Below are 19,343 nucleotides of genomic sequence, written 5' to 3'. Positions count from 1 at the left end.
AATTTACAAAATATCTTCATGGGACATAATCTTTACTTAATATCCTAATGATTTTTGGCATTAAAAAAAATTGCTAATTTTAACCCATCCAATGTATTACGACTTGGATTTGTGGTTCAGGGTCACATATAGTATTATAGTGTTGTTTTATAATATATGTATCCACAGAAAATGCGAATGTACTCAAAGGCACTTGATGCATTTGATTCAGCTTCCACATAGAAACCTTTTGTGTGTTTTAGCAGATGTGAGTATTCGATTTTGGTCGTTTTACTCTGTTGGCTTTGCATATTTGTAATTCTCATTTGCAATGCAGACTGATGTGGGACATTTCCAGACTTTGTGTGTGTGTGTGTGTGTGTGTGTGTGCATTTGCACTTGTAAGGCACCACATTTGCTGAAGCTGACCTGTCTGTGGCTCCGCCCACTGTTACCACATGTCTAACCTCAGTCACCCACAATGCCAGAGCACAGAAACCTTCACACATAAAGTTCTGACCCATCAGCGGCGCTCATCTTCGTCGCAGACACCTGCCCTGCAGACCGAACAGATAAGCTCAGGTATGCCACACTACAGTCATATCTACATTATCATATCTACAGCCGCATTAGCAAATCAAACAGTGCAAGCGATGCTTATCTTGTTTTTAGTGTGATTTGATTGTGAATGTATTTTCTGTTTAATAGGCAGGTGTGATTTGTCTTGTGCACTTCAAATCAGTATCATTTATTTTGAGATATGTGTTGAAGATAGAAGGGTTTATTTGCTATGTAAAAATATGGGTTTTGTGAAATGTAAATAGGTTCTTGTGTACATAGATTGTAATGCGATTGCAGCTCGATTTCTGAAACGTATTCAGATATTATGTGGTTTATTACAACTTTTAACGGAAGAAATTCTGTTGCAGGTATTGCGACAAATAATAGATTAGATTGTAACAGTTAAACTCAATGCAAAAAAAATCATCTTGTTCTTACTGACAGTTTTCCCTGCACTACACTACTTCAGAATATGTATGTATGTATGTATGTACATATATATAAATGCCCTTTTTTCACACTGTACAAAAGGAGTTCCTGACAGACATGGAGACCTCTGTTGAACAGTCACGCTGGGTTTCCTCCTCCATGGTATCGTCAGAGGTGATGCCCGCTTACCCACCTGACTCTAGCTATATGGTCCACACTGAGGAGGGTTCGATGTTCCCCTGCCCCGATGCCGATCACAGCAGCCTGCCCTCTTTGTTCAGCAGCCCCGTCCATGGCCGTCCATCTGGAGCTTTTCAAAACAGCCCAGGTCAGTGCTACACGTACAGGACACAACACACGTTTGAGAAAGTATTATGGCAGTATCGCATGGTACTTTGATATACACTACCACCATTCACGTTTATGGGGTCAGTAAGATTTTAAAAGTCTTCTTATTTGATCAGAAATACAGTAAAAATTGTAATATTGCAAAATATTATTGCTATTTCAAGTAGCTATCTTCTGTTTGAATATATTTTAAAATGTAATTTATTATTGTAATCAAAGCTGGATTTTCAGCATCATTACTCCAGTCTTCAGTGTCATGTGATCCTTAAGAAATCATTTTAATGTGTTTTTGCTGCTCAATAAATATTTCTTGTTATCAGTGCTGAAAACAGAACAGCATTTGTTTGAAATTAAAACCTTATGAATGTCTTTACTGTCATTTTTGATCAACTGAATGCATCACTGCTAATTTAAAGTGTTAATTTCTTTAAAAACATCTTATTGACCCAACTTTTGAATGGCAATATATGTTGTACTGACGTAAACACTTTCATATAGCATACCAAACCATACCATAGTATGCACTTTGCTGTCCTATAATGAAAAAAAAAAAAAAACATATATGTGACCCAAAACCAGTCGTAAGTTGGACAAGTGTATTTGTAGCAATAGCCAATAATGCATTGTATTAGGGATGCACGATATTATCGGACTGATATCGGAATCGGCCGATAATGACTTCAAATGTAAATATCGGAATCGGCCCAATATGAAAAATTATGCCGATATGTCTTGCCGATAAGATGAATATGTTAACTCACATGTGCTGAGGGTGCGTTAGGGATTAGATCATGTCAGCAGTGTGGCTCATTCTTGAAGCAAAGTTTTGACTGAATGAGGAGTAGATTCACTGTTTTGGATCGCTGCATTTAAACTGAGAATACACATACAGAATGATGCGTAGCAATAGCACGTGCAGTGGCAGCAGTGGCTATAGGAGAAAGCGCGCCGTTGTTCCGTTTGGGATCATTTACTGTTGCCTGTTTCATATCCAGTCACTAGATCGCTAAATGCACATTTAAATGGTTTTATGGTGCTCTTTGCTGTATTTTGAAACCCAATGGCTATGTTTGCACATGACATGATCTGCATTTAAAATAAAAAGTAATTACTGCGCGCGGTCAGTGAATTCTGTTTCTCCGGCGGTGCAACGGCAAAACACACTGTTGCTCATATGAAACATTTTTCGTGAATATTATGACACAAGTGAGGTACAAAGCATTCTTTATAAGTTAAATAATTGGTTAGCAGGCAAATGTTAGTAGCGACAATGCTTTTGGATTCATGCCGTTCGAGCCCATACATTCATAAGCGGCTATGTGTCCTGTTTTCCCAGTTGGTCACGAATTGCCACAAACTTAATAATATTTATAGTTTCTTTTCCCAAATCCTCACCGTCTCACCCTTCAATTTCTTAGGTTTATTTTCTTGTAATTTACTTTTAATCCATGTTGTCGTATCTTTTATGGTGGTAAACTGCGGGTGGGAAATAAAAGATTTTGTGGCAATAAATTAACAATTCGTTAATACGACTTTTTAATTCGTTCCCGTATTTTACAAATTAATAAATTAATGAATTGTAGGAACGAATTAACAAGTTGTAGGAAATAATTATGTCCTGTTCGTGTCCCGCAGCCCTGTCAAAGCACAGTCCACGGTATAAAATTATTAGAAATTATAATTAAACATGACTTAGTGACTACATTTCTATTTTTTTTTTTAAATGTGCAAGTTAAAATTTGACGTGGTCGCACTGCTCCATACAGCGCGAGTTACAGAGTTACAAAGCCGTGGTATATTCAGGATTTCACTGATCACGCGAAGAGTAGTTTTCGTTGTGAGCGCTTCGGATGTAGAGCCTGGTTTGTATTTGTAGTGTCAGCACGAGCCAGGTGGTGACGGCAAAAATGACGCGACTATTCTGGAAACGATTGCGGACGGAGGATTTGGTTTTCGAGTAGGGTAAAAGACCGCTTGTTAAACCAGAGAAGGTAAACATGTTGGTATTCTTGTGCAAAAAAAAAGTGTACTGTTTTGCCAGTTGGTCACGAATTGCCACATAACTTAATAATATTTTTCTTTTCCCAAATCCTCACCGTCTCACCCTTTAATTTCGCAGGTTTATTTTCTTGTCATTCACTTTTAATCCATGTTTTCGTATCTCTTACTGTGATAAATTGTGGGTGGGAAATAAAATATTTCGTGGCAATAAATTAATTAAATTAAATTCATTAATACTACATATTAATTCGTTCCCTCATTTTACAAATTAATAAATTAATAGATCGTACGAACGAATTAAGAAGTTGTAGCAATGAATTATGTCCTGTTCATGTCCCGCAAAGCACCCTCACAGTCAGCCAGTTTAGTTCTACTTTTCTTTTTGTTTTTGTTTTGAAATGTTGTATTCAGATTGGGAATTCGAAAGTGAAAGCATCCGAAGTTCGGCTTAAAACATAGCAAAAGTGAACTTAATTCACAAAATTCAGATCATAAATTAATGCTAGCCTACTGATGAAAATGAAGGTATTGAATGTAAACCACTCATTACTATTTATTTAATCCTAACAAATAAGTTATTGTTAAAAACTAACTTTCCAAACAAAATTATATATATCGGTATCGGTATCGGCCAAAATGAGATGAAAAAATATCGGCATATCGGATATTGGCAAAAATCCAATATCGTGCATCTCTACATTGTATGGGTCAAAATGATCAATTTTTATGCCAAAAATCATTTAAGTAAAAATCATGTTCACTGAAGATATTTTGTAAATCTTCTACAGTAAAATTTTTCGAAACTTTTTGATTTTTGATTAGTAAAATAGCATTGCTTAGAACTTTTAGAACATTGCTTAGATTTTCTCAATATTTTGATTCTTTTGCACCCTCAGATTTCAGATTTTTTTTGTGGTCCAGGATCACAAATAATATAAAAAGAGCCTTTCAGTACAGAGAAATTATGTGTAAGTGAAAGTACAGGACTGTGTCAGTAAGTCAAAGTATCTAGCCGTAAAGAGAGTGAAACTAAAAATGTTGACCCATGTTCATTTTAGTGTAGTATTTAAAAGGTAATTTTATTCCAGAACAACAATTTACAGATAATGTATTCACCCCCTTGTCATCCAAGATGTTCATGTCTTTCTTTCTTCAGTCGTAAAGAAATTATGTTTTTTGAGTATAATTTTTCTCCATATTATGGACTTCTGTGTTGTTTTTTATGATTGTTTTTTAAGTTCTGGAAGTGAACTACTACTTTAATAGGTATAATTTCCTCATTTACAGTAATTTTGATGCACCAGATGTTAAAATAAAAACCAATATTTTAAAACTCGATTGTTTTTTTTTGTTTTTTAAAATTTAAAATGCGTTGTTAAAGTCTGTGTTGTGTCAAATAACCCTAACTGTGACCAGTTACACTACAATGAATGACTTTTTAAGTAAAAGTTGAGTAAAAAGTGATTCAATTGTCTTGATTACTCAATAAGATGTACAAAAATATTTTATGTATCATAGGAAAGAGTCAGGATTTGTATTTTGATAGTCCAAATTAAATTGTAAGATGTTATGTGTTTCTTTATTTGTTCTCTGAAATTTATTGGAGTATTTTTGCATTACACAAGTAAAATAATACTTTTGATGCCCAAATACACTACCATTCAAACGTTTTTGAACAGTAAGATTTTTGTATGTTTTTATGTTAAAAACAGTAAAATTTTAAAATATTTTTACTACTTAAAATAACTGTTCTACATTTGAATATATTTTAAAATGTCATTTATTCCTGTGATTTCAAAGTTGAATTTTAAGCATTCCAGTCTTCAGTCACATGATCCTTCAGAAATCATTCTAATATTCTGATTTGCTGTTCTAAAAACATTTATTATTATTATTATTATTATTATTGTTAAAAACAGCTGAGTAAAAATTTTTTCAGGTTTCTTTAATAGATAGAAAGTTTAGAAGAATTCAGCTTTGAAATCACAGGAATAAATTACATTTTTAAACATATTTCAAATAGTAAATATATTTCAAAATTTCACTGTTTTTGCTGCACTTTGAATCAAATAAATGCAGGCTTGGTGAGAAGAAGACACTTCTTTAAAACAAAAAATCTTACTGTAAAAAACTTTTGACTGGTAGTGATTTTGATTGGTATCTTTAATATCCCAGTTTAATATGCAGTGAAGTAATTGAATGAAAGTTTAAAATCTTTTAAAATATAAATACTGTGTCTCTGTGGTGCTATCGACATGTTATTTTTTTATTTGAGCTGCCCAATTCAGCAGCATTGACAAACTTTCCCTGATGTCAGTTCCTTTCGTTAAGCTTCCTTCCTTTCTCCTTCTCCCCTCAGTATATCCTGTTTACTCCTCTCCGTTCCTGGGAAACCTGTCCTGGCTTGAAAGTTCTAACAGCCCGTCTCTGACCAACCTCTTCCCATCATCTCCGTCATCCTGGCACAGCAGTGCGTTTTCTAAGACGTCCTCATCATCCTTCCACGGCTCCACGGCCCTCTCCTCTTCCAGACCGCCTCGTTCTGCGTTTCCCTCCCCTATCCAGCACCAAAAGGAGACCTTCGGTGTGCAGGAGAGTGTGAAAGGAGAGAGGCTGAGTCCTCCTGGAGGCGGGGAGTTGTTTGGCGGTGTGTTTTCCCCCTCAGTGAGCGGTGTGTATGCGCAGACACACTCCTCAAAAACACACTCGCAGCCACTGACCCACTACAGTCCCTACGGGAGCTTCACGCAAGATTACAACAGTCCGCTTCTCTACACACCCTCGTCCTTCTCACCCAAATTATGCAACAAGATGAAATTCTCTCCTTTAGGTGAGGAAGCATCATAAAGACCAAATAATGTGGGGTGGTGCTAGGGGTTGTGGGTAAAAACACTGCAAAAAGCAATTTTCTTGCTTAATATTTTTGTTGTTTTTCAGTACAAATATCAAACATTCTTAAAAGTCAAATCTTTCATGTTGTGATCCATTAACTATAGTCATTCTGGTCTTTTTTTAAATTCTGTTTATTACATTTTGTTATAAAATGCAAACAAACAACACAAAGTATAGAACAATTACAATATTCCCATCCCAACATTTATAATATACAAAATAATAATAATACTAATAAAAACCAAGGGTGTAGTTTTGATTTTTTGCGTTGGTGGGGAAATAACGGCAGGCAACGGACATTTAATTGTTTGATCAAAATTATTGCTAGGGACAATTTAGTAGTCACTAGATATTGGTAGGGACATATCAGGGCGTCGCTACTAAATTCTACACCCCTGAAAATCATAATAAGCAATGTCTGACTTTGGAAACTAGAGTTTTGCAAGACTTTTACTATAGTAAAATCACAGTTCATTTTTTTCTTAAGGGATTTCCATTTGTGTATACTCTCTTTCTTCTTAGTTTTGTTTTTATACCTGTACTGCCTTAGTGGTTTTATGCTTTGTACAGTTTAATAAAAAAAGAAATATGAAAAAAGGTATGCGATATGCAATATGCACTCTGAAGTCCCAATCTGAATCAAAAGATGCGCAAACCCATGTCAAATTCACACTTTGTGCTCTGAAGTTCCGATCTAAATCAAATGATTCCCGATCCGCACTCTGTAGTTCCAATCTGAATAATGATTTGTGAACATCATTTCAGATCAGGATTAGGAGCACAGATCGTGCATCATTCAATTTGCGAAATGATTAGCAAACCCGCATCAAAGTTCCGATCTGAAACAAAAGATTCAAGATATGCGAAGTTCAATCTAAATCAAATAATTCAACATGCTCTGAAATCCCGATCTGAATAAAATGATTTGTGAACCTGCATCGAAGTCCCGATCTGAATCAAATGATTCTCGAGCCCGGTTTGAAGTGCCGATCTGAATCAAATGATTTGCAATAAGCAAAGTTCAATCTAAATCAAATGATTTGCGATCCATACTCCAAAGTCCTGATCTAAATAAAATGATTTGTGAATCCGCATCAAAGTCCTAATCAAAAGATTTCCGAACTTGCTCCACAGTTCTGATCTGAATCAAAGATTCACAATCCCGGTTCAAAGTCCCAGTCTGATTCAAATTATTTGTGATATGAGGAGTTCAATCTAAATCAAATGATTCGCGCTCCTAAGTCCTGATCTGAATAAAATGATTTGTGAACCCGCTCCGAAGTTCCTCTCCAAATCAAATGATCTGCGAAGCCGCTTGGTAGTTCTGATCTGAATCAAAAGATTCACAAGCCTGGTTCGAAGTCCCGATCAGATTGAAATGATTTGTGATATGCGAAGTTCAGTCTAAATCAAATGATTCGTGATCCACGCTCCAAAGTCCCGATCTGAATAAAATGAATTGTGAATCCGCATCAAAGTCCTGATCTGAATCAAAAGATTTCCGAACCCGCTGTGAAGTTCCGCTCTAAATCAAAAGATTTGCGAATCTGCTCCGAAGGTCTGATCTGAACCAAAAGATTCACGAACTCTCTCCAAAGTCCTTATCTGAATAAAATTATTTGTGAACCCGATCCGAAGTTCCTCTCTAAATCAAATGATTCCTGAACCCGCTCCGAAGTCCTTATCTGAATCAAAAGATTTATGAGCCCGGATTGAAGTCCCAACCTGAATCAAATGATTTGCTATATGTGAAGTTTGTTCTAAATCAAATGATTCATGATCCGCGCTCCGAAGTTCCAATCTGAATAAAATGGTCATGAATCCGCATCAAAGTCCCAATCTGAATTGAATGATTCACGATCTGCGCTCTAAAGTTCTGATCTGAATCAAAAGATTCACGAACCCTCTCCAAAGTTCAGATCTGAATCAAAAGATTCACAATTCCGATTTGAAGTCCCGATCTGAATCAAATGATTTGTGATATGTGAAGTTTGATCTAACTCGAATTAGAAAGAAATTAGAAAAAAAGATCTGCGAACCTGCTCTGAAGTCCCGACCTAAATAAAATGATTTGTGATCCACGCAACAAAGTCCTGATCGGAATCAAATAATTTGATGTTCAGATCTGAATCAAAAGATTTGCGATTTGTTACATACACAAACATTCAACTGTTTGATTAAAAATTATTGTTAGGGACAATTTAGTAGTCGCTGGATATTGGTAGGGATGTGTCCCTAGCGTCCCTACTAAATTCTACGGTCTTGATTACACAGTATAGAATTAGGGAACCCATTGTTAACCAACTAACAGGTTTTTACCCTAGGATCTTTACATTTTGTTTTACTGTCAGAATAAAAGTTCTTATAGGACATCAGTCTGTAAACATTCTAACTGAAATCCTAATTTTTAAGAGTGCGTTTCATTGTGTATTTCTGATAAAGCTGGGCAATGATGTGCAACGTGAACATTATTTCCGATCTTTTGTGTTGACAGAGCCACGTGAGTGTGTGAACTGTGGGGCCACTGCAACCCCTCTATGGCGGCGTGATGGAACGGGACATTACCTCTGCAACGCCTGCGGGCTGTACCACAAGATGAACGGACAGAACAGACCCCTCATCCGACCCAAAAAGAGACTGGTAAACCTCACTCATACTCCAGTCACTCATAAAGAGAACAAAATAAAAAAAAAGTATCTTCTGCTCATCAAAGCTGTATTTATTTGATCCAAAATACTGTAAAAATAGTGAAATATTATAACAATTTACAATAGCTGTTTTCTATTTGAATAAATTGTAAAATGCAATTTATTCCTGTGATAGAGACATGAATTTTCAGCATCGTTACTCCAGTCTTCGGTGTCACATGATCCTTCAGAACTTAGTCTAATATGCTGATATGTGAAAACAGTTGTGCTGCTTAATGTTTTTGTGACTAAAAATTAATTGATGAATAGAACGTTTTAAAAGAACAGCATTTATTTCGAATATCTTTTGCAGCGTTATAAATGTCAGTGTAATGCTGCTGAATAAAAGTATTGATTTCTTTAGAAAAAAGCAAGTCTTGTGATTTCTAGACTTTCTGCTACATGACATTTCTCTTTCTGTAGGTCATCAGTAAGCGAACAGGAACTCAATGTGCGAACTGTCAGACCAGCACCACCACGCTGTGGAGACGCAACTCCAGCGGAGAGCCTGTCTGTAATGCTTGTGGTCTCTATTTCAAGCTTCACAATGTGAGCAACTTTAAAAATTGTATTCAAATCTATAGTCTGAGTTACTAAGAACTTACAACTGCAAGAACAGGAATTGCTGCACCTAAACCACATCAAGCCCTACATTTTTGGCCGCGTTTATGCTGTTACCTGATTTGCATGAAATCGTTGTGTGAATTGTGTACAAAATACATTACTAGTAAATTCCTTCGTGTTACCCTGCAGCACTTGCAAAAAAATGTCTGACATGTCTAACATGTCAGCTTCTTACTTACTCAACACTGTAAGGTAGTTTTGTCAAATTTCGACCAGTTTATCATTTAATATGCAATTCCATTTGACCAGGAATTACAAACAGCTTTAGCTGTGGTTCTGTGTCTAATACTTCAATCCTTCCCATCAGGTGAACAGACCGCTGACTATGAAGAAGGAAGGCATTCAGACACGCAACCGTAAGGTATCCAGCAAGAATAGGAAAGGAAAGAAGTTCAGCGCCACGGAGGAGAATCTGTATTTTTCAAAAAATCCTGCGTCTGATCAGCATTTCGACTTGTATTCTCAGAGTCCAGGAGCTCTGGGCGTCTACAGCCACTCTTCCCATTCGCTGCCGTCCACCACTGCCTTCCACAGCCACGCCGGCCTGCCCTACCCATACCACCCATCGGCTGCCATCTTACCCAGCATGGTGTGACAGAAGCTGGAAAAAGTGTACAAAACACTCACAACTGCCTAGCCATGTGTTACAGTGCCCCATTATGCCATTTTTAAGTTCCCTGATATTGTTTTGGGAGTGTCCTACAATAGGTTTACATGCCCATAACCTCATTTTCCAGCGATTCTCAAACGATTTGTTTGAAGCGGTTCAAAGATTCAGTCTCCGTAAACCCCTCCTTTCTGTGAGCCTACTCTGCTCTGATTGGTCGAATGGCCCAGTCTGTTGTGTTTGGTCTACCGCGTACAGCGTGTGTCAGAAACGATATGCCCATTGTCATAATTCCGTATTTTGAATGTAATGTTGTAAATGTAAACATCTATTATTTATCCTAACTACAGGTTGTGATTTTAGAGGAGCCAGCTGGTCCAAATAAACTTGGTACTGAGCCATCTTTCAAGAGCAAGCGTTTTGTGAATCCTGCGTTGAACTCCGCGAGATTAGAGAAGCAGTCGTCAGTAAAATTGCGTGTACATTAAAGCTTAGTTTTGCAGATCACAGGCAAATTTATAGATGTTTCACTTTCTTATGTAAACATGGCTGAGGATGCAAAAAGAGGAACAGATGAACTGAATCAATTGAGTGAGTCATTTATGTTTTACTGTTTCAAAGTGCTTTGCAAATCATTTGATTCAGATCAAGACTTCAGTGCAGGTTCGTGAATCATTTGGTTTGATCGGGACTTTGGTGAGTGTAACGTGAATAATTTGATTTAGATCTGAACTTCGGAGCAGGTTCGTGAATCATTTGATTCAGATTGAGACTTCAGATAGCGTATTGTGAATTGTTTGATTTAGATCGGGACTTCGGAGTGCTTGTTGTGAATCATTTTATTTGATCTGGACTTTGGAGCGTGTATCATGAATCATTTGATTCAGAATGGAACTTCGGAGCAGGTTTGTGAATCATTTGATTCAGATCAGGACTTCAGATATTGTATCGTGAATTGTTTGATTTAGATCGGGACTTTGGATCGGGTTTGCAAATCATTTGATTTAGATTGAAACTTTGGAGCAGGTTTGTGAATCTTTTGCTTCACGTCGGAACTTCAGAGCGCGTATATGAATCATTTGATTCTGAATAGAAATTTGGAGCGGGTTCGCAAATCAGATTCAGATAGCGTGAATCATTTGATTTAGATCGGAACTTTGGAGCAGGTTTGGAGCAGGTTCGTGAATCTTTTGCTTCAAATCAGAACTTCAGAGCGCTGATCATTTGATTCGGAATGGAACTACAGAGCGGGTTTGCGAATCATTTGATTCAGATCGGGATTTCAGACAGCATATCGTGAATCATTTGATTTAGATCGGAACTTCGGAGTGTGGATCATTTGATTCAGAATGGAACTTTGGAGTGGGTTCGTGAATCATTTGATTCAGATCAGGATATCGGAGTGGTTTCACGAATCTTTTTTTCTTTTTTTTTTTATTAGACAGTAGAAAACATGAAACCATTAAGGCAGTACAGTTCTAAAAACAAAACAAAGAAAAATAAAGTATACGTGAATACAAATCCCTTAAGAAAATTAAGCATGGTTTTAATTTGAAAGAGAAGACGTTGTTTGATAAGTGAGATCTCTGATTGAAGTCCTTAAAAATCCAAAAAGTAGTGCTTGAAAAGTCATTGAAAGTCCTGAAATTTCATTTTACAGTATCTGTACAAAGCCTGGATGATTCTTTCTTCTAGAAGACAATAACTTTTTCATTTATCGTGCACTTTGCAGATCGTTTCCATTCACATACAGCTACATTATGTACATGCAAGGCAATATTTGAAATGGTATAATAGGGGCACTTTAAGATACTGAGCAAAAACGTACTTTAAAACTTTACAGATGTGGATGCATGAAAAATCATGATGCCCAAAAAAATATTTGGATGCTTAAGTCACACATAATATCTCAATGTAAATCTATTACATACAAAACATCAAATCGTGCATTTATTTTAAAGAAAGAAAGAACAAACACTTTTCAAGTTTGTTAGATCTGAAAAGCTTAAAAGTTGAAAACTATTTTGTGAAGCATTAGTGTAAAATATCTATAGCCATAAAACTACATGAAAGTTTTGACAAAAGTTTGGGCTCAGTGTGTTTTTAAAGAAATTATACTTTTATTCAGCAAGGATGCATTAAACTGATCAAAACTTTCTGTTTATGAAAGAAGTGTTTCTTAAGCAGCAAATCAGCATATTAGAATGATTTCTGAAGGATCATGTGGCACTGAAGACTGGAGTAATGATGCTGAAAATTCAGCTGCGCATCACAGAAATAAATGACATTTTACAATATATTCAAATAGAAAACAGATATTTTAAATAACAATAATATTTCACAATATTACTGCTTCTACTGCGTTTCTGAATAAATATATGCAGTCTTAGACTTTTTTTGTAATTGTAGTGTATATGTAGACTACCTTTACTTTTTTTTTGCATGTGTAATCACTTTTTTTTAACACTTTTCTTTGTGGAATTTGTAAGCTTTCAAAGTGTTGTATAGAAAATGAATGTGGTTTATAAATAAATGTTTATGTAAAGCATCTTATCGTTTTCCATTTGTTATGCGTCTTTACAACAGAGAAAAGAGGAGCGTGATGACTTGCTTGAACGCACTTCGAATTCAAAATAGTCTCCTTATCAAAGCGGCGAGGCTGCTTAACGCAAACGTATCGTAACAGACGTTTAACGTTGTGGTTGTGGTTTTTCTATGGGTCCATTGTGAGCTCTGCAGCTTGCATGAATTAGCTTTTAGTAGGAGTTCGACAGTTACGATGTGCCATGACAGCACATATGCAAATCCAGCACTTTCCATAGTGCGGCAGAGCGGGTCAAGCACTGCTCGAGAATCATAGGGGATCAAGATGTCAAAATTCATAAATCATACGAGCTGTTTCGGTGCCAGTTAGAGACGATTATAATGTCAGAGAAACATTTCTTCAACAGTGTTTCATGCATTATTGATTGTCTTCAACAGTTTTGCAAATCACAGGCAAATTTATATATGTTCAACTTTCCATTTTCTATCACACGTTGCTCCCTTTAACCAATGTAGTATTATTCTTGAAATCCATTGAAAGTACAGTTATTTTAAATATTAGAAATATTTCAAAATGTTACTGTTTTTGCTGCACTTTGAATCAAATAAATGCAGGTTTGGTGAGCAGAAGAGACTTCTTTAAAAAAAACATTAAAATTTTACTGTTAAAAAACTTGACTGGTAGTGTATATGATAAATATAGGTTGTCAACTGTAAAGCTCAATTAAATATATTTTTGAAATTAAAAATATTTTTAGTTTCAACCTTCAAATACCAAAATATATTTCAGGAACATTTCTCCTAGCCTACTTTTAGGCTCAAGATTAAAACGAATATTTAGACTAAGATTATAATGCTTATGGAATATATTATTTAAAAAAATTCAAAATGTATTTTTAAAAAATGGGCTAAAATATTGGTAGATATATTTAAGTAGGTATATTTAAGTAAATATATTTAGAAAATTTTTAGTAAGTACATTTGGCCTTTTTAAAAATATATATTTAAAAACATATATATATTTGAAAATATATATATTTTTCCATATGGGATGATATACATCCCAGAACACACAAACTACACTACCAGTCAAGAGTGTTTGAACAGTACGATTTTTAATATTTTTTTTAAAAGTCTCACCAAACCTGCATTTATTTGATCCAAAGTACAGCAAAAATAGTAAAATTTCAAATAAATAAATAAAATAAAATAAAATAAAATACTATTTAAAATGTCATTTATTCCTGTGATTTTAAAGCAGATTTTTTTAGCATCATTACTCCAGTCACACGATCCTTCAGAAATCATTCTAATATTCTGATTTGCTGCTCAAAAAACATGTATTATTATTATTATTATTATTGTTGAAAACAGCTGAGTAGATTTTTTTTGATTCAGCATTTACCTGAAATAGAAATCTTTTGTAACATTAAAAATGCCTTTATCATCACTTTTAATCAATTTAAAGCATCTTTGCTAAATAAAAGTATTAATTTTTCAAAATAAAAAATTAAATAAATTATACTTCGCCTACTCCAAGCTTTTGAACGGTATAGTGTATAATGTTACAAAATAATAATATTTTGTAAAATATTAAAATAATAATAATAAGACTGAAGTAATGATGCTGAAAAATTCAGCTTTGAAATCACAGGAATAAATTATGTTTTAAAGAATATTCACACAGAAAACAGTTATTTTAAATAGTAAAAAATATTTCACAATTTTACTGCTTTTGCTGTACTTTGGATCAAATAAATGCAGGCTTGGTGAGCAGAAGAGACTTTAAAAAAACGTGACTAGTAGTGTACATTTCCAGCATCTTTGAACAAATAATCCCATAGGGCAAAAATATATATTTCCAAATATATTAAATGTGTTTCAAAATATACAAAATGGTCAAAAATTGTTTTTGCACAAATATTTTTCCTACATATATATTTTTTGGGGGCCATTTTTGTGGTTTTTTTTAAATATATTTTGATATATGAAGGTTTGAACTAAATATACTTTCAATTAAAAAAAACAAAAAAACAAATTCACTGAGCTAAATGTTTGGCTGTGGTGTATGGTTGCCAGGGGGTTGCTATGTAGTTTCTAAAGTGTTCTAAGTGTTATTAAGATGTTACTAAAGACTAATCAAGATCATAACTCTAATCAACCTGTTATGGCAGACATGACATTTAGTGTCAAGAAAGGTCACCCAAACACACACTTGCACTACAATCCCAGCATCTTTGAGCCACTAAATAGGCTCTGTCGTGTGAATCGTTCCGTGCCGATCTGGAAAAAGGCCTCAGCGCTGTGGAATACGGGTTTCTGTGTGAGTTGAACCCTGGTAAGCGATGATATCTCAGTTAGCGCCCCTCCCCTCTCCTCCATCTGTTTCCATCTCTCATGGTTGACCACATAGCTCTGCTCCCCTGGCTTCTAGTGGAGCCTCATTGTGCAACGCAGGCGGCTTCTGGTTTTCCGGACTCTATAAAAAAAGTGCAAAAGGGAAAGGGAGATGCACAGAAAGAGGCTGCAAGCAATGGCATGGGCGTTTTTTTCAAGCCTGGTACACGAGGCGCACCGCTCGCTTTTTTCTGTCACGGGCTTCCTCCATTCAGGGTGAAGCCGTGTTATCTGGTGGAGTCGGCACCATAGTGAGGGGGAAATGCTACTGAATGACTGGGAGAGATTAGCAACCACAGGACAGGTCCAGCCGACACGTACAGGCCCGTACGTTAGCGCTCACCAACACCACCGCGCTCACGCTCGCAGACTCTTTTCCATTCACGTAAACAGACTGACAAAGACAAGAAGGCCTTAAATGGGGGTTTTCGGTCACACGATCACATCTTCACATCTCATCTGCGCAGGTTTCAGGGTCAGAGCCCTCCACGAGAAGGCTTTTCTGTTTCAAATCGATAGGGGCGATGTCTCGGTTTGCTGAAGAAACTGCTTTTGTCTGCAAAAATGCTGAACTGGCATGAAATATGTGGGAAATATAAAAGAAGTTTAAAAAAATTGTTCCAGCAGGTCTAGGATTGACCCCGTTGACCCCGTGAAATGATCTTTCTCCACTGAAAGCCATTCAAAAAAAAAAAATATTTGCAGAATGACTTCAAAGTATTTTAATTAATCAATTATTATTCATATATTATTATATATTTTTTTCTCCATCAATAACTATTTATTTTAATTACAAAATAAATCATGGTTAATTTATTTATGATATCAACATTCCCAGCTTCTATCAATAACAAAGTTCGAAAACCAGAGGCTTTGTCATAATCCTAAAAGTTTTTATTTCCACCCTGAAATGTAAAATACTACTATATATTTTCATTTATTTGTACTGTGAACATTTATATATTATTATAAAAAATATACACTACCGTTCAAAAGTTTGGGGTCAGTACATTTTTTATTGTTTCTTTTTTTTTTTGTTTTGTTTTTTAAGAAATTAATACTTTTATTCACCAAGGATGTATTAAGTTAATAATTAAAAGTTTATTAAAAGTTAATAACAAATAATTTACATTGTTATAAAAATATTTATATTTTGAATAAACACTGTACTTTTTAAACTTGTTGTTCATGAAAGAATCCTGAAAAAAAAAATCACAGGTTCCAAAAAATATTTGGCAGCACAACTGTTGATATTATCCAACATTGATCATTCCAATAATAAACCCGCATATTAGAATGATTTCTGAAGGATCATGTGACACTTAAGACTGGAGTAACAGCTGATAAAAATTCAGCTTTTCATCACAGGAATAAATTCTATTTTAAAGTATGTTAAAATAAAAAACATTATTTTATATTGTAAAAACATTTTGCAATATTACTGGGTTTTTTTTCTATGTTTTTAATCAAATAAATGCAGCCTTGATGAGCATAAGAGACTTCTTTAAAGACTATTACAAGTCTTACTGACCCCAAACTTTTGAACCGTAGTGTATATATTTATAATAATTTTTTTTTTATTACATTACATCATGTTTTTGTACTCAATATACTGTTAGATGTACTATTAGATGTACGACTATTAATTCATTATTTTAATAATTTTTTTTGATCAAAGCATTTATTTATTTTTATTTTTAAACTAATTTTCTAATTTTTTGTAGTAGAAATATAAACATGATTAACATTTCTATTATTATTATTATAAAAAAAATAAATATATTTATAATGATTATAAATATGTATAAAATATTATTTCGAAAACATTTTATTACATTATATTATTATGTAGAACATTACAAAAACATTATATGTTTTTAATACTGTACTGTTAGATATACTATCAGATGTATATATATCAAATTATAATTCATTTATTCTTTTAATCAAATGTGTTTTTTGTTTGATCAAATTTTTAGCATTTTTATTTTTAATAGTATATTTTTAGCATTTTTCTCATTTTTAATAGTATAAAAATAAACGTGAAGAATGGTAGTTAACGTTTCTATTATTAAAAAAAAATAAGAAGAAATATAGAGAAGAAATATTTATAATGATTATAAATATGTGTAAAATATTATTTGAAAACATTTTTATTAGATTACATTATTATATTTTTGTACGTAATATAGTGCTGGACTGTTAGATGTACTATTAGATGTGTGTGTATATATATATAAGAATTCAGATGCAAAACCAGCTAAAAGCCATCTCGGTCAAAAATGAGGTAATGATAGTGAGTGAATGCTCTCAACACATATTATACGTCCATCAAATACTTTTTCTTCAAACTCGCTAAAAAACCAGCCTCAGCCCAATCAGACGTACCAGTATTTACATAGAAACCTGTACATCTGAGCCTGATAAAAATGCATTTTTTAAAGAAAGACGTCAGATGGATTTAGCTGGTTTTGCATCTGAACTCTTCATATTTATATATATTTCATATTTATATATATTTATTATTTTAATCAAATGTATTTTTTTGTTTGATCACATTTTTAGTTTTTTTAGTTTTTTTTTTATTAAACTAATTTTAATTTTTTTAACTAATTTTTCAATTTTTTTTGTAGTACAAAAATAAACAGGGAGAATGATAGGTAATGTTTCTATTATAAAAAATGTAAATACATTTATAATTATTAATTATATGTGATTATTAATATATTATTAATATAATATGTGTGAAATATTATTTGGAAAACACTTGTATTACATCACATTATTAGTATTTTATAGTATATATGTAATTTATTATTTTAATCAAATTGATTTATTTTTCTTCTTTTTTTTTTTTTACTCTATTCTATTTTTTCCACCCACATACCTCTTATACAACATTTTTTTTAACAAAATTAGATTAAAAAAACAGGGTGTATTTGTAAATTGTGTGCATAATTATATCTCTGATTTTGTCTTTGAGATTTTTTATCACATGTAAACTCTTGTGTCAGGCAAATTAACAATTTAATCATATCTTAACCCTCTATGGTACCGTGTTGCCCTCAGGCAACACAGCCTATTTTTGTTTTGTTTTTTAAATAAAATGAGCCACCCATTTAATGAATCAATGCTATCTTAATAAAGAAGAAGTCAAATACTAACAAATGAAATTGCAAAAAAGCGGTCACATGACCCATAGGGGTCTATTTTGCTCCCTCTTTCAGGACATGCGCACATGTCACATGACTCCATATTTTGTCCAGAGAAAGGTGCAGTTTTCATCAATTTTCATTCATATAATTGCCAACAAAAAATCTGAATCACCTTCACTGATTAGTAAAGAAGTATTTTCAAAAACTTTTCATAATATATCATCAAATATATCATAGGAAATTACAAAAAACTGCATGTTGCCTCAAGGCAACATTGTATCGTAATGGAATCACACATGGCCATACCAGGCATACAGCATAGCATACATGTATATGATATTTGTAAGAAAAAAGTTAGAATTATCTAAATGTATTTGAATTTTTTGAATTTTTGCATGATATTGTAATGCGTTTAGAAGAATTGTAATTCATATACAATATCTGCACATATTCTGTTGAGAGGAAGTGCTTCCTCAGCTTTCACAAGCAGTGAGGAGTCATTAGTGAGGAAGGAGATTTTACACACATGTGCTTGTGTGTGTATGTGCATGCTTGTAAGGAAAAGTTATATATTAGCATAAGGTTATGATAATTTTATTTTTTTTACTTTGAAACAACAATAATTATAATGTTTTGGTATGATAACAGATATGATAGTTTGGTTATACTTGTGATCTGCGATGGTACAGTGTTGCCTGAAAGCAATCTTACTTTTTGTTAAATATGAGATGTGCAAAACATCAGAAGTGTGATAAATCTATTTGTTCAAATGTTTGATTAAAGAAACTGGTGTTTTAAATAAATTGATTAATTTTTTCTGCATGAAAATATCAAATGTTTAATTTTGTCCATTGTGGTACAATGTTGCCTTGAGGCAACAAACTTTTAAAAAATAAATAAATAAAAAAATTATAAAAATACTTATTGATATTGTTATAGTGTCCAACTTTAAGCAGGAAAAACATCACAAATAATTTTTTCCTCATTGATATCATATTGCGTACCGTAGAGGGTTAATCGTAGCTTTTCTTGTTAACACTTGGTAAATACGCAACACTGACCTCCAGCGTTACAGCGGCGAGAACACGCGGTGCGTTAATGACGCAATTCCAGTGCGCC

The 19,343-nt window shown here is 33.8% G+C and overlaps 1 protein-coding gene across 1 annotated transcript; it reads left to right on the top strand.

Annotated features, from left to right (window-relative positions):
- The first annotated feature begins 90 nt into the window (after positions 1-90).
- gata1b (GATA binding protein 1b) lies at positions 91-11,914 on the top strand. The gene is made up of 6 exons (XM_051116553.1): positions 91-561; positions 1,072-1,297; positions 5,678-6,148; positions 8,705-8,850; positions 9,321-9,446; positions 9,829-11,914. The coding sequence occupies exons 2-6, from the start codon at positions 1,087-1,089 to the stop codon at positions 10,114-10,116; spliced, it is 1,242 nt and encodes a 413-aa protein (XP_050972510.1). The 5' UTR covers positions 91-561; positions 1,072-1,086; the 3' UTR covers positions 10,117-11,914.
- The last annotated feature ends 7,429 nt before the right edge of the window (positions 11,915-19,343 follow it).

This window comes from Labeo rohita, chromosome 8, assembly GCF_022985175.1.
Source record: "Labeo rohita strain BAU-BD-2019 chromosome 8, IGBB_LRoh.1.0, whole genome shotgun sequence".
NCBI lineage: Eukaryota > Metazoa > Chordata > Actinopteri > Cypriniformes > Cyprinidae > Labeo > Labeo rohita.
The sequence above is the reverse complement of the archived record's forward strand: the minus strand, read 5'-3'. Positions and strand labels throughout refer to the sequence as shown.